Source organism: Geotrypetes seraphini, chromosome 3, assembly GCF_902459505.1.
Source record: "Geotrypetes seraphini chromosome 3, aGeoSer1.1, whole genome shotgun sequence".
In the NCBI taxonomy this organism is placed as follows: domain Eukaryota; kingdom Metazoa; phylum Chordata; class Amphibia; order Gymnophiona; family Dermophiidae; genus Geotrypetes; species Geotrypetes seraphini.
In genome coordinates, this window is record NC_047086.1 from 161,794,115 (window position 1) to 161,810,168 (window position 16,054).

A 16,054-nucleotide genomic window follows, 5' to 3' on the forward strand; every position below is an offset into this window, starting at 1 on the left:
TGTTAGGAGCAATTTTTATTCATCAGGTGATGCTCAGCACAATAGCATGCAAATTATATGCATGGTATTTGTGTTGAGTAGCACCAGTAAAAGGAGGAGGAACTGTGCCTGGTGCCTGCTCAGAAGGGCAAATTGGTAGGCACAGCTCTTCCCCCTCCTGTCAAGTCCGCTGAAAACAAACAAACAAAAAACCCAAACTCTTTTCTCCTGCCTGCGATCAGCTGAGTTGGCACCAGAGCTACAATCAGTTGAGCAGGCAGGGAAGAACAGAAGAGCAATAATTGGACGATTGCAGCTCTTCTCCCCTGCCAGCTCAGATGATCACGGGCAGGGGAGAAGCAGCTTGGGAGTTTTTTCTTTAATAAAAGCTACAAAAAAATGGGTGCAGCTATTGTGCATGTGTCCTGCGCTTAATCATGGGACATACACTTACATGACACATGCACAATAACTATTGGCAGGTCCCCCAGACCTGTTGGAAAATTTTGCCTCATGAAAGATCTAAATACTAATGAGCTCCTTGTAATGCATTTGCATAGAGTTGCATAGGATGAAGTTAAGAGGTGATAGGCTCCGGAGTAATCTGAGGAAATACTTTTTTATGGAAAGGGTGGTAGATGCGTGGAACAGTCTCCCGGAAGAGATGGTGGAAACAGAGACTGTGTCTGAATTCAAGAGGGCCCAGTTCTTTTGCTTAGGTCTCCTCCTCCTTTCTCCCTTACTTCCCCTCTGACCTATCTACCCTTTTCCTTTTCTAGTTGCCTAGAGCCTGTTTAGGTTTGTGCAACTCACAGATATTAGATTATGTTTATTAAGATTTGATATACCGTGCTGGCATATCACTGACCTAAGCGGTTTACAATGCAACAATTAAGAAAGGAACTCCATTGAAGATAGGAAAGATAGAGATAAAATACATATAGCCTAACAAGCATTCAATGAGGATGAAACCAAAGATTACATTAAAAATAAAAATACTAGTAATTATAAATTATAAAGATTAACAAATTTAAATTAATTAATTTAAAATAAAAATAATAATTAATTAAATAAAATAAATTCCAGTCAGATCCTAGGTACTGTCCAGTCAGATACTCCAGACTAGTAGAGACAGAGACCCCTCGATGCCAGGAAAGTATGGCAGTAACTTGGAAGAGATGGCTGTTTTAGCCCCCTGCATTTTATGTTATCTGTAATCTTTCTTGAACTAGAGCGTTATGACTGGAAAAAAGCAGCTTCACTTCTACAAATTTTTACCAGGTGGAGAAGAACTGTGTGTAAAAGTGTAGCTGTGGGGCTTTGTACCAGTGCAAAGCCTTGGTTGTGCAGTAGATTCTGTGGAAGACATTTTTGTGCCTTGATCAAGTTTCCACCACTGTGACAATCATCCAGCTGTTCCTTCTGATCCATTTCCTGCAGACACCACAGCTGTCTGTGTCGTGCTGTATTGGCAATCACAGTTTTTGTTCCAGAGCACACCCCCTGAAGCAGCCGAAGGCAAGCAGTTAGATGAAATTAAAATTCACAGAGGCAGCAGGTGCCCAATGGCCGAAGGTAGAGGCTGAGGAGAAAAGGTGGGTTGTCTCAGGACCACACAATCAGCTGTTTTCAACAGGGCTGACACGCCGGCTGCACTCCATCGCTGTTCTCCACGGCAACACGGTACGCTGCAATGGCTGTGGGCATCTGCCTTCCTCATCTCTGGTTCCTCAGCCATAAGCGCAGGCCGCTCCCCATCGCCAGTCTCTGCGGCAGCACAGAAAGACTGCACCCTTGTCATAGTGCAGGACATCCCCGCAAGTCGCCTCCTCTGTTGCTCTCAAGTCAGAAGTCAATCTCCCCATCACTAACCTCCATCACATTGGCATACTTTCTAATACCAGCAGACGAATGAATGTAAAAGAAAAACGAAAAACTTCGATCCTGCTGCTAAGGGTAAGAGAAAATACCCACTGCCGTTAGGCCTTAGAACCAACGGTCGTATATGGTGAAGTGAGAAGAATAACTTAATTTTTAAACCAATAAATTCAAATCAGGTCAAAAACAAAAGGAAAAATTAAAAATAAAGAATTAAAAAATAATTAAAAATGTAACTGAAAACTTGGAAATAAATTCAAAATAAGAAAGGGAGACAGCATAGCTGATGACTTAACTGGCTGCCATCTTGAAAGGAATTAGATTAGATTAGATTACATAGGCACGTGGGATCTCTCAGAGAGAGAGAAAGAGATAATGGTTACTGTGAATTGGCAGACTAGATGGGCCATTTGGCCTTTATCTACTATCATGTTTCTTGGTAAAAGCCCCAAGAACTCTTTTGAGCATCAGAGGCAGAGCTTCTGTGCCATATAAGACTGGTTTAATGAGTCTTACCGGCACGGAAGTCTTTAGAGCACCGGGGCCTGAAATAAATATAGGTTATACTGACCCATATTTACAGTCTTTAGACACCTGCTAGGTTATTTGATGAAGTGGAAAAGAAAGTGAGACAAAGAAATAGGTGTTGGATATTGTCCAATATAAATGCTATGGTGAACCATACTAAAGCTTAATATCTATACATGGATAGCTCATCCCTGCTGCCAGAAGCAGCCACACTTTGTGATGTACATCCTAAAGTCTTAACAGTGTCTCATTAGTCTTCACATCCTTCACGTGACACAAGGTATAAAGACTTATCCATTTAATATATTTAGGTTTATTATCCCTTATTTGTTTTTGAATATTTTAATAATTAGTTCTCATTGGAAGTCTAGAGTGTGTTGTGTACATCAGCCAAACCAACTTCTATTTGAATGCGTTTTCATTTTTTGCATAGCGGAATGTGAAAAATAGACAAGGGTGTGAAGACATTTACAAGGCATTTTATATAAGCAAGATAGGTGAAGGTTTAACAAAACTTGTTTAATGTTTGGTAACATCCTTTATAGCAGGGGTGTCCAACCTTTTGGCTTCCCTGGGCTGCATTGGCCGAAAACAAATTTTCTGGGGCCGCACAAACGCTGCAGCAAGACAGAGGAGGGAGCCGGCAAGACGGTAAACCCAGGGGCAGCAGAGAAAAACACTGTATCGCCCTCGACTGGGGCTGCAGGTTGGACACTCCTGCTTTACGGCATTCCACTTGCCCTCAAGACAAATTTAGTGCTGCATGTGTTTTTCTTTTGGCTTTCACTGTCATTTAACTGTGTGCATGAAAAATACAAATTTGTATGGTGAATAAGGGTAGAGAGAATGTTTAATGTCTGTGGATTTTCCTTTATAGACAAACCAGGAGTCTGATGCAGAATGCAGCCTGCCAGAGCTGCTGACTGCACATGGGGGTTCCTGTAAAAAAAAAAAAAAAAAAGCCAGATGCCATAACCAATTAAGATTGTGACAGTAATCTTCAGTTCATTGCCAAATGTTACCCTTCTTTCAGTGCCTGAGACACAACTGGCTCAGGTACTGAAAGAAAGGGTCTTTTAAAAAAAAACAAAAAACTGGCATGGCAGTCTGCATTGGCCTCAAGTGTCCTACTCACTGTCCCCTGACCCCCATCTTAAATATATCTCTGGTGTTTAATGCACCCTTCCACCCTAACCCCAATTGAAAATAAATGCCAGCTTTCCTTGGTGTCTAGTGTACTCCCTGCTCTCCTCCAGATTGAAAAGAAAAACTCTCACTGTTTTAGTAAAGTTTGTTCTATATTTCTGATTTCCTTTTGTTTTGTGCAGTCTTTCTAGCGTTGGTCTTCCATTAGCCAAAATAATTCCAATAGTAAATGGACAGATCTATTCGGTATGTAGTGAAACGCCAAGCCATTTTGTTCAGGTAAGATACCACTAACTAAGGCTGACCTGGTGACTTAATTACCTTGCTTTGTATTTCCGTGTAGAAGGTCTCCATTTTGATCTCCAATCTGGGTTTTCTGCACCAAGTCATTTATGGTGAAAGATGCTTTCAAGTCATCTTTTCACCACTCATGAGTTGGAGGGGGGTAGTCATGGCAATCAACAAGAGTCACATTTGGTAGCCAGTAAAAGCCTTGTGATGCAGGTTTCCAGGAACAGCATGGCTCCTGGCCTCAGGACTGTATACTACAATGGCCAAACTAGGAAAAGTGGGAGATCTATTAAAATATGGGAAATGCCCAGGTTGTTGGGAATTAATAGTTTCAATTGAGGTAGAAAGATTGAACTTTTTTCTTCTATCAGGTACCCCTCTTTCAAGAAAAAGATTCCAATAAGTGATTATGCCTCAGACTGGTCACAAAAGTGGTTTACATTTTGGAGAGACAAAGGCAAGATCCTGATTTATAGTATATTAGATTATCAGTCCTAAAGCTGCAATGACCACCCCCCAGGAATTCCTTACAATGAAGGTGATTGTTTCCATTTAAGAAAACATTATTACTGTGAACGATATCCAGATCATTTTTTTTATTTCTTTCAGAGTACCTTACTAATAGTGGACAGCCAAGGAGGTCTACATCAAAATATGCATTGCTTCTGAAAGCAGAACTTATTAGATATGCAGCAGTACCACAATGCCTATAGAATCTCAATACCTCTCCTTAGTTTTAAGCAGTTTTTAAAGATTTGCTGATATAAGGGGCATACACATTTTTCCTGCTTTGCACTCTATTTTTTTATATATATGTTTGGAATTCAGTTTCCAGAGGCTCTTGTGAAGCACATTATTGGATAAGTAGTTAATATTGCAAGATGTAGTATGGGTAATCAGTTTGAAGGATTTAGCTGTCTCTGCAGGGGATTGAGAAATATGCTCCAATTTGTCTCTTCTGTGGCTGCATTTTAGCCCTGGAAGACCACAATTTAACTTTAGCTGGGAGAGGAGTTAGGAGAATGACTGAGTGGTGGAAGAATCTAGTTCCCTTTAGCATATCATCCTTGAAACAGCCAACATACCACCATGCAGGGGCAGCCCCTGCAGGGATTTTGTATCAGTTGTCCATATTCTTGCTTGCTCTTTTTAAATCTTTTATTTAATGTTTTTTTTTACTGTTCAGTGGTAATGTTAGTTCATTTATACATTACATTTTCATTATTGACTTAGAATATTATACAGTATGATCAGATCAGAACCTTGGTTTCGGGGTGTTCTCCCTGTCTCTCCTTCTCCTGTCTTTTACTCTCGAGCTCTTGCATGCTTGGAACAAACTGAAGTGGGGAGCAAACTCCTGGGAAGAGGAGGTTGGTTCAAAAGCTGTGATTGACATCTTTCTACAATATGCTCACAAGAATGGTCAGAGTTCCCTAAGATTCAGCATACTATTCCTGTATTCTGGAAAATATATTATCAAGGTAAAAACCTAATCTCTTTACCAATGCTTTTCCAGGATCTGCTGATGATGGAACAAGTGAAAGATTTTGCTGCTAATGTTTATGAAGCTTTCAGCACTCCTCAGCAGCTAGAGAAATGATGGCATTTATGTAAGCAAAAACTGTGGTTATGTTTCCTTTCTACAGACATTGTATGCTTTTATTGTACATCAGTGTTTACAGATCAGATGTAGTACATCCTGTCAAGCTGCACAACGCATGAGAACAATATATATTAAGGAAAATGCCACATTACAAAGTGACTGATGCAATAATTCAGCTGGTGATAGGAACAGATGAAATGAAACGACAGCAAGTATCTATACCAGTACTGTATACAGTGAAATTCTTCTTTGGATAATTACTGGATTCAACTGTACTTTTTATGCAGACCTGCATTGTAATGTTTCGCTGGTATGGGATATTGTTGAAAGAAGAGGACTCTGCATTACTACAAACTAAGAGCCACAGCAGCATCTCATCATCCTGCTTTGCTTTGTATAGCCAGTACAAGTCAAACCAATTTCTTTCTTTTCTGTTCAAACGATCAAGGCAAGAATAAAGCTTAGTGCTGTTTTGGTTTTCTAGTATATGTTTTTTCATTGAATATATCCTTTTAGATCTATTGTTCCTACCTTCCTGAGGCATCCAAGTGATTGAATATTTGGAATTATTTGAGCTGTGGCCTAAAGCTTTTCAGTCTGGCTCAAGGGCTTTTTGGTTTTACCCTTCTTTTGTAAAATTTGTGGTCTAGCTTAGAGCCCTAAAAGGCACTAGAAGGAAAAACCATATAAAATGATCATCATTTTGCCCCATTTTCTTTCTTTTTTTATTTTTTATTCATTTTCAAAACTTCAATTGTGCACAAAAATAGATTGTTTACAGGTATTTTTATGAGGTGTTGGTTAATTGGAAAGTGAGTGGGGGAAAATAAGTCTTGTCTTTATTCTATTAAGTATATTGTGCTGTAATGATATTTTATGTAAACGCATCTTTTGTGCACAATTGAAGTTTTGAAAATGAATAAAAAATAAAAAAAGAAAGAAAATGGGGCAAAATGATGATCATTTTATATGGAAAGTGAGTGGGGGAAAATAAGTCTTGTCTTTATTCTATTAAGTATATTGTGCTGTAATGATATTTTATGTAAACGCATCTTTTGTGCACAATTGAAGTTTTGAAAATGAATAAAAAATAAAAAAAGAAAGAAAATGGGGCAAAATGATGATCATTTTATATGGAAAGTGAGTGGGGGAAAATAAGTCTTGTCTTTATTCTATTAAGTATATTGTGCTGTAATGATATTTTATGTAAACGCATCATCTCTTAACCAATGCCAAAACATACCTCCTCCCCCCTCTTTTGCCCCATTTTCTACAAGTGGTAAGTACTTGATGCTTCTCATCTTAGACTTGACTGCATTGCTTTAGGGGGTTTGTTTAGTGCAGTGGTTTTCATCCTAGTTTTCGGATATCTCCTAATCAGTCTGCTTTTTCAGGGTATGTACGGTATATGAGAATACTTGAGTTAGACTGCATGCAAATTACTAAAGCTTACTAATATACACAAAACCAGAATGGCTAAGGGCTACTTGAAGCCTCTGTCAAAAAGCACTAATTTAGATGGTTAGTTTTAGAAATCTTATTCACAATATACACATATACAGAAAATGCTGGCATTTATACAAGTATATCTTCTTTTAAATTTTTAGTATTGTAAACCGTTTAAGTACACTTTGATAGATGGTATATCAAGCACAGAATAAATTTGGAAACTTGTTTTATTCATTTTATATTTTACATCAAGTGCACAGAAAGTAACAACATATTAACTTAGTACATCACTTGAAATACTACAATTTCTCCCAAAATAGGATTTAACCCCTTCCCACCCACCATTCTAATATCATTTAATACATACAATATAATAAAATCATTCCTTCCCTTCATAACCAATAATGAAAATTGAAAACCCACCCCCTCCCCATTCTTTCATTTATGATAATCAGGGGAAAATGATATCTATTCATTACAATAATTTATTAATGCCCCCCATACATCCTGAAACTTATTAAAATATCCTTTTTGAACAGCTAATGCTCTCTCCATTTTATACATGTGACATACTGAACACCACCAAAAACTATAATTCAGTCTTTTACAATCTTTCCAATTATACATTATTTGTTGAATGGCAACTCCTGTCAGAATCAGTAAAAGTTTATTATTTTTGGAAGATATTTGGCACTTAGCTCTCATAGACATGCCAAATAAAACTGTCAAACTATAATGCCACATGATTCTCTAGCAAACAATTTATTTGGCTCCAAATCGATTTCCAAAAAGCCAAAATAAATGACAATAGAACAATAAATGATCTAAAGTCCCTGCTTCAAGATGACAATGCCAACATCTATTAGACTTAGAGCAATCTAATTTTTGTAAACGAACAGGGGTCCAGAATGCTTTATGCAACAGGAAGAACCACATTTGTCTCATAGATGCAGACATTGTACATTTCATCCTCCAAGACCAAATTCGTGGCCATTGAGACGCAGTAATTTGATGCTTAATCTCAATGCTCCAAATATCTCTAAGTCCAGTTTTTGGTTTTTTATTCATATATCCAATATTAATTTGTACCACTGTGCGGTCTGGTGTCCCAGGAAGTCCGCCTGAAAGCATAAGAACTCTAGACTAAATTGAGTATTAAGATTTTTCCATTCAGGGAACCCCGCCTGAATAGCCTGCTTTAGTTGCAACCACCTATAACTTTGTGATTTATCAAGACCGAATTTATGTTGCAACTGTGAAAAATCAAGCAGTTTACCATTAGATATAACATCATCTAACGTGCGTATACCTGCTTTTATCCAATACTTCTTAAACCCGCCTATTTGAATCTTGGAGTTAAGCCATATAGTTTGATTTGTAAATTTTTGAATTGGAATAGGTATTAAATTATTGACATATTGTAGTTTTCCATGTGTTAATTAATATTCTGTTTTCTTTATACACTCTAGGCATTTTTATACTAAGAACATGACCGAGCCTAAGAGGAAACAGGAGCTGCCATTCCAACCACAACCAGTCAAGGAGCTTTTCCATGAGCTCTGGGAGGACCCAATACATACCCTGGCACATAATATAGGCTTGATGATACCTATAAAAGTTGGGAAAATTTACCCCTCCCTCTGCAATTGGCTTTTGTAAAGACACTAAGGCAATTCTAGCAATTTTACCCAGCCAAACAAATTTTGTAAGAATACTATTTAATTTTTTATAGAAAGACCCCTGAAAAAAAACTGGAATCATACCCATTTGGTAACAACCCACAGGCAAAATCATCATCTTAATAGTATGGACTCTCCCTCACCAAGACAGATGTAAAGGATTCTATTGCTCACACAATTCTGTTACCTCTTTTAATAAAGATTTTTCATTCACCTTCATTGTTTCTTCTAGCGTGTTTTTTATCCATATCTCTAAATATTTTATTCCTTCCTCTTTCCATAAAAAAGGAAATGAATCAAATAAATCTTTTGTACAATGTACATTTAGAGGAAGAACTTCTGATTTACTCCAGTTTATTTTATAACCTGAAAATTTCCCTATCAATTCAAGCAAATGTGGAATGGTTTTTCCAGGATTCCTCAAATGAAGCAGTATATCATCTGCATAAGCAGAGAGAAAACTTGGTTTTGATTCCAGACTCTGGACATAGCCTGAAGCTGCCATTAATCTCAGCTGGAACAAAATAAGAAAAATTCTATTTGTCTCATTTTTTGGATGATATATATAAAGAAACCAAATGATCAATAGGAAAAGCTTTGTTTTTACATCTGTTCAGTACAGTAGAAAAACAAAAGTAAGGAATTTAGGAGACTGCTTTATCCTGTAAGAACTCCATATGCTCAGATCTTTATACTAGTTCCGAGCTCTGGGAGAAACTTTCCCTGACATTACCTGTCTTATTACTAATGTTCTACTTGGCAACAGAAATATGGTAGTTGATCACGAAAATGAGAAGTACAAAATATAAATTAAACCTGAACATCTTACAAACTCTTGTAGAAGGCTTACAAACATCTAAAATAGTTTTCTCAAGTGTGATTTAACAAATTATTTTTAAATATACACAAAAGGAAAAAAGACCTGGGCCAAAATCAGCAGCTTAACCCAAATAATAAATAATTTTACATAATTTCATAAAGTCTTATTTAGAAATAAAGAAATTGTCCCATTGGGTATCATTTTTTCATATTAAAAGTTTCATTATGTTATATACATAATGATTATTCCCTTATTTTAATGTTATGGATAGATGTTCCAGTATAAGCTTCAATGACATGGTTCACAGAAGAGAAAAAAAACCATTTTAAGCCGGCAGCATCAGAAAACACGAGAGAGCTTCAGCACCCAGGCCCATTGGCAAGGCAGCTGTGCACCATTTAGCTGTGGCAAAGACACCATCATTCCTTGTTTACCTAGTGCAATCCATTTCAATGATGCTCTATATCCAAGCAGATGCACCTGCAAAAAAAACAACAACCCACACACTATATTTTTTATCTATTAAAATCAGCAAATAAACAGTAATTAACACTTTAAAATGTTCAGAAAGATGTCTGTAATCTTGTACCATGTGGAGGTTGTGACAAGCAAAATTTGGTTGATCATGTTGAAGTGAGGCAGCTGCGGTGAAAAGAATTGGAGATTGTCCTTGTCTTGATTTCCTAATGCCCCAGGAGACTTCTCAGCTAAGTTTAACTGTTTTTCAGCCTACTGTATAGACTTGAATATAAGTCGATCCGAATATAAGTTGAGACCCCCTTTTTCCCCCAAAAAAGGAGGAAAAATGGTTGGCTCGAATACAAGTCGGGTGGCTTAATATTCAAGTGTCCTGCCGTGTCAGGCTCTGCACCCAACCCCCTTCCCTGTCAGGTACTGCACTTAGCACCCTTCCTTCCCCTGCCAGACTCTGCACTCTCCCTCCCAGGCTCTGCCCTCTGTTTCCCCCTCCCTGCCCTATCTTCATACCTCTGCCAATAGCTGGTGGAGGTGCAGCGGGTAGAACCAAGCTCTCCAAACTCCTGCCCCGCTGCTAACTGGTTGCGCGATCCAATTTCTTCATCTGAGCGGCACGAGCAGCTTCCTTACTGGCTCCCGCGAATTCTCACGAGAATTTGTGGGAGCCAGTAAGGAAGCTGCTCGTGCCGCTCAGATGAAGAAATTGAATTGCGCAGTGGAGCAGGAGTTTGGAAAGCTTGCTCCTGCCCGCTGCACCTCCACCAGCAATCGACAGAGGAGAACGGGGGGGGGGGGGGTAGAGCCTTGCAGCAGCGGCCTTAAAAATTCTGGGAGGGGGCATTGACCCGAATATAAACCGGGACCCCCATTTTTGGGCCAATTTTTTGGCCCAAAAATCCCGGTTTATATTTGAGTATATACAGTATTTTTATTTTATCAAACACTTTTACTTAAAAAATATATGGAGGCTCTCGCGATATTGGAAAAAATCACTAGTCAAGTCCAGATGTTCAATTATCTCAGCAAATTTCCACTAAAATTAATGCTTTGGAACATCTGATGAGACAAACAAGCAAGTAGGTGTACTGGAGTCTAAAGTAAAAGACACTTTAGATACTAGAGGGAAAATTAAAAGTTTGGAGAAGGCCCAGCATAGACCCACTTTAAGACGCATTAATTTTCCTAAATGGTCACTGTATCAGCCAATGGACAAGTTGAAAAAAAATATTTCTTTAAAGGTATCAAAGACAGTTTACAATCTTTTATCTAAACCTCAAGCGGGTTCTTTAAATCCTCTAGAGCAGGGGTGTCCAACCTGCGGCCCCAGTTGACGGCGATGCAATGTTTTCCTCTGCTGCCCCTGGGTGTTTAGCGTCTCGCCGGCTCCCTCCTCTGTCTTGCTGCAGTGTTTCAGCATTTGTACGGTCCCAGAAACATTTTTTTCGGCCAATGCGGCCCAGGGAAGCCAAAACGTTGGACACCCCTGCTCTAGAGGTTTAGAAAACTTAACTAATTTGCCTGAACAATCTGCTACACTGATAGCCGATTCTGATCCTGACACTGAGTATTGGTGTTATTTTTCAGAAGCGTCTTGAAAAGGTTTGTACTGTATTCAAATATAAACCAAGATTTGGGGGCCCAAAAATGGGGTTCTCATTTTATATTCGAGCCTCCTTTGGATGATAGTGCTTTTTTTTTTTCCTCCCCTCCTGATGACCAACAATGCTATTTTCCACTCTTTCAGATGTCCAGCTCTGCTATCCTCCACCCCCCTTCCCATGACCAGCACAGCTACCTCTCTCCCCTCCCAATGACCAGCACTGCTATCCCCACTGAAGACCATTGCTATCTCCTCCTCCCTCCCCTGATGACCTGCACTCCTATCGCCCTTCCCCCCATGACCGGCCATCTTATCCCCCCCTCATTGACCATCACTCATATCCTCCACTACCCACTCTCCCCTGCCCCAGACCGACATCGCACTTACAGTCCCAATGCTCTAGAAGCCGACGCCAACACTGTGCTGGACTGAAGGATCTTGAGCGTTTGTGCATGCTCAAGGCCTGCTGGCTCCCACCCTCTCCGGGATTCTCGAATGGAGTCCAGCAAGCCTTGAGCATGCACAGACACTTAAGGCCCTTCACCAGCCCAGAATGTCTGTTTCTGGAGCATTAGGTTGTAAATGCAATGTCAGTCTGGGGCAGGGAGGAGCGGGTAGTAGAAAATGGGAGTACTTAAGATGGTGGCCTCTACTTTTCTTTTGCCGCGCTCAACCCCTCTGAAGCAACTTCCTGGTTCCGCTTGGGTGGATCACAGCAAAGGAATGGTGCAGGGGAGGCCATGGGCAGCAAGGAGATGGTGGGAAGGGGAAGAGATGAGTTGGAAAGATAGATTTGAGATGGAGGCAGAAAACTGAATATGAAAATCAGTGCCAAAGAAGGATGTAGTGCAAAAAGTGAAGAGGAAAGAAACAGCAAATGCATAAGGAGGCCTTGGAAACAATTAAGAGTACAGATGGAACGAGATGACCAGAAAAATAAAATCACCAAATAACAAAGTTAGGAAAATGTTTTTTATTTTCAATTTAGTGATTGAAAGATGTCAACTTTGAAAATTTACATGTGTTGTTTTTATATTTTGGACTGTTCAGGAAGAAATGCATTTCTTTTTATTTCTTTTGTGGTATACTTTCTGATTTCTGCATGTGTGACTGAGACCAAGTGTTCTAGTGGGGATGACAAATGACACTCACATACCCAAATTTCTAACCTTGGTTTATATATTTGAGTCAACCTTTTATCCTCCTCTTTTTTGTTTTTTTTTTTGGGGGGGAAGGTTACCTCAGTTTATATTTGAGTATATACGATAACAGCTTACAGAAAAGACTTGCTGTAACTATACTAAACTGACCTCACTACAGGTAAGACTATCTTCCTTACCTCTTCATACTATTCTTTCAACAGTTACAGCTGGAAGAGGAGATGTCTGGGACCTTGTGTCCAATTGCTATTATTTTGAACCAGTTTTCCATGTAAACCCCAACACAAAACCCTACAATCAAGTTTTTCAGATTATGCTTGGAAATCCATATTCTCATGAACCTTAGAGTAGAGAGCTGCACGGGAACGGGGATGACGGGAATCCCGCGGGACCCGCGGGGATCCCGCGGGTTCCCCCTTTGGGTCACGGGGATCCCGTGGGGACGCCCCCTAGGGTCGCGGGGATCCCGTGGGGACGCCCCCTAGGGTCGCGGGGATCCCGTGGGGACGCCTCCGAGGGTAGCGGGGGTTCCTGCGGGGTTGGATCGCAGCGGGGTTGGTCGAGCCGCGAGGGTAGTCTCCTTCTCCTTACCTGCCCTGTCGCAGCACACATCCGAACGGAAATCTTCCCGATGTCAGCGCTGACGTCGGAGGGAGGGCTTAAGCAAAGCCCTCCCTTCCTCCGACGTCAGCGCTGACATCAGGAAGACTTCCGGTCGGCTGTGTGCGGCTGCGGCAGGGCAGGTAGGAAGAAGGCAATGGCGAACGAAAGAGGGGGGAGGGGGCGGTCCGCCCCGAAGAATGTGCACAGCCGGTCAGGTCCCCCGATCGACCGACAACAGGCCCGGCCGACAAACCTCCCTGCCCTGTAGCCGCGAATCTAAATTACCTCTTACAGCAGCTTCACTACTCCAGCTGCTGTAAGAAGGTAATTTAGATCGCGGCTACAGGACAGGGAGATTTGTCCGACCGGGCCTGTTCTGTTGTCGGTCGGGTGCAAAAGCGCCACAAAGGTGGAGGCAGGGAGGGAGGAAAGGTGGAGTGGAAAAGAAAAGATGCTTAAGGGGGGAGAAGGCCGCTGAAAGTACTGGGGAAGACAAAGGGGTGGAAAAGAACGCTGAAAGGACATGGGGTAAACGGGAGGAAGGGGGGGGAAGGACCCTGAAAGCACTGGGGAAGACAAAGGGGTGGAGAATGCCACTGAAAGGACATGGGGAAGACAGAGGGGGGAGAAGGCCGCTGAAAGGACATGGGGAAGGCAGAGAGGGGAGAAGGATGCTGCCTAACAGGACATGGGAAAGATGGTGGGGGAGAAGGACACTGAAAGGAAATGGGGAAGAGGGAATGGGAAGAAGACGCTGGCAGGGAAGAAGACGCTGGCAGGGAAGAAGACAGAGGTGCCAGACTATGGGGGGAGCGGAGGGAAAAAGATGGGTGCCAGACCAATTTGGGAGGGGGGAGAAAGGGAGAGGCACAGTAACAGAGCAAATGGAAGACGCAGAAGGAAGAGAGACAGTGGATGGAAGGAACTGAATGAGAACATGAGGAAAGCAGAAACCAGGCAATAAAGGTAGGAAAAATTTTTTTTTTTTTTTTTTTTTTTTGCTTAAGGATAAAGTAGTATATTAGTTGTGTTGATAAAAATTTATAAACATTAGAGGCTCTGGTAGAAACCCGTTTACAAAGTATGTATTCTTCCCAATTAATATTTCCAAATTAATAAAGTCTTTTTGCTTATTTTTAAATGGGTTTCTACCAGAGCCTTTAATTCAGTAGCATAATTAAATGAAATAACTATTTCTGTAGTTTATAGTGACGGGCGGGGACGTAGGGGATTCCTCGCGGGGACGGGCGGGGACGGAGGGGATTCCTCGCGGGGACGGGTGGGGACGGAGGGGATTCCTCGCGGGGACGGGTGGGGACGGAGGGATTCCTCGCGGGGACGGGTGGGGACAGAGGGATTCCTCACGGGGACGGGTGGGGACGGGTGGGACTTTGGCGGGGACGGGTGGGATTTCTGTCCCCGCGCAACTCTCTACCTTAGAGCTGTTGTGAGCCATCTGCTATGTGACACAGGTCCTATTTCTAACAGAGTCAGATCCTTTGGCAAGATGTCTGCTCTAATGATATAATTACAAGTCTATAGCCATAGCCTTGATCTGTGCTTTAAGTCTTTGATCATTTAGCTGAGAAAGATCAGGGCCAATAGCGATCTTAATAAAAATCAGGATTTATTTCCGGTGCAGTAGCCGAATCCAGGATATTTCCAATAGGATCTGCCCATGTTGCTTAATGTCTTGCTATCTAAAGCACTCACCAAGTGCCTGAATGGTGGTTCACCTGTGTGCTTCCTTTGTAGCATCTTCTCAACATAATGTATTACTCTCAACCAGTGTTTACATTACAGGAATCACCTCTAATAGTTTGAAGAGCTTTGTCTGCTCTTCTTTCAGCCATGCAACCAAATTATCAGCATTATTTCTGTATGAATCTCTTTAGTTGCTTTTGTAAGAACAAAATGCACAGATATCTGCTTCCTAGCCCCATAGAACATTACAGTTTCTATGGGTCCAGGAGGCAGATATCTGTGGCATTTTGTTCTTGCAAAAGCAACTAAAGAGATTCATGTAGAAAAAAGAAAGAGATACAAGTCAATCATCAAAGGCTAACTCCCAACCAAAAAACTGAATCAATTGTTGAAACATTCAAAGTTTTGGCATGAATAATCATATAGTATCTAACTGGAGGAAAAGACCAAAATGACCGGAATAGCAGAATAAAATTACAATCTGCTTACATAACGGTTCAACTTCTTATCATTGGTCAGAAAAACCTCCAGTATTACTTAAATCCTGAAAACATGTCAACTCAACAAAAACAAAAACTTCAACTTATAAAGAGTCCAACACTGTGAGTCATAAAATCAGCACAAAAAAATGATTCACAAGTGATTTTATTTTGCTATTCAGGTTGTTGAAGTTGTTTTCCTCTAGGTAGATATTATAAATTAATGTCAAAACTGAGTGTTTCAACAGTTGATCCTAGTGTTCTTCTTTCACCATACAATTCAAACTCTTCTTACTGACCTACAAATGAACTCACCTCAGCTGCCCCTCACTATCTCTCTTTGCATATCTCCCCCTGTGTCTCCCCCAGCTCCGCTCAGCTGGTAAGTTCCTCCTATCTGTGTCCTTCTCTTCAACTGACAACTCTAGACTCCATCTCTTCTACCTTGCTGTGCTGTATGCTCGAATCTCTATGGCAGGCTCCGTCGCTAGCAATGTTCAAGGCCCAGTTAAAAGCTCACCTCTTTGAGGGTGCTTTCGACTCCTAACTCCTCTCACCTTGGATTCTGCATCGCCAACCCTATATGTCGTGTCTTTCTGTCCAAGTTAGAGTTTAAACTCTTCCAAGCAGGGACCATCTATAAATTTCAAAATGTACA

General features: G+C 40.9%; 2 protein-coding genes across 10 annotated transcripts in view; one reads left to right on the plus strand and one right to left on the minus strand.

Moving 5' to 3' along the window:
* PEX3 (peroxisomal biogenesis factor 3) overlaps window positions 1–8,511 on the plus strand; it is a 132,818-nt gene extending 124,307 nt beyond the window's left edge. For 2 of the 4 annotated variants that reach the window (XM_033938214.1, XM_033938216.1), the window contains exons 11-12: window positions 3,714–3,810; window positions 5,339–5,908. In XM_033938214.1, the coding sequence (XP_033794105.1) occupies window positions 3,714–3,810; window positions 5,339–5,422 (181 nt within the window). In that variant the 3' untranslated portion in view covers window positions 5,423–5,908. Of the gene's footprint in view, window positions 1–3,713; window positions 3,811–4,193; window positions 4,361–5,338; window positions 5,909–8,343 lie in introns of those variants that run through there. The other 2 variants (XR_004538814.1, XM_033938215.1) reach the window with 2 other exon arrangements.
* Window positions 8,512–8,885: 374 nt separating this feature from the next.
* Window positions 8,886–16,054, minus strand: part of FUCA2 (alpha-L-fucosidase 2) — a 55,290-nt gene continuing 48,121 nt past the window's right edge. For 4 of the 6 annotated variants that reach the window (XM_033939114.1, XM_033939111.1, XM_033939117.1 and 1 more), the window contains one exon: window positions 8,927–9,853. In XM_033939114.1, the coding sequence (XP_033795005.1) occupies window positions 9,823–9,853 (31 nt within the window). In that variant the 3' untranslated portion in view covers window positions 8,927–9,822. Of the gene's footprint in view, window positions 9,854–16,054 lie in introns of all 6 variants that reach the window. The other 2 variants (XM_033939113.1, XM_033939115.1) reach the window with 2 other exon arrangements.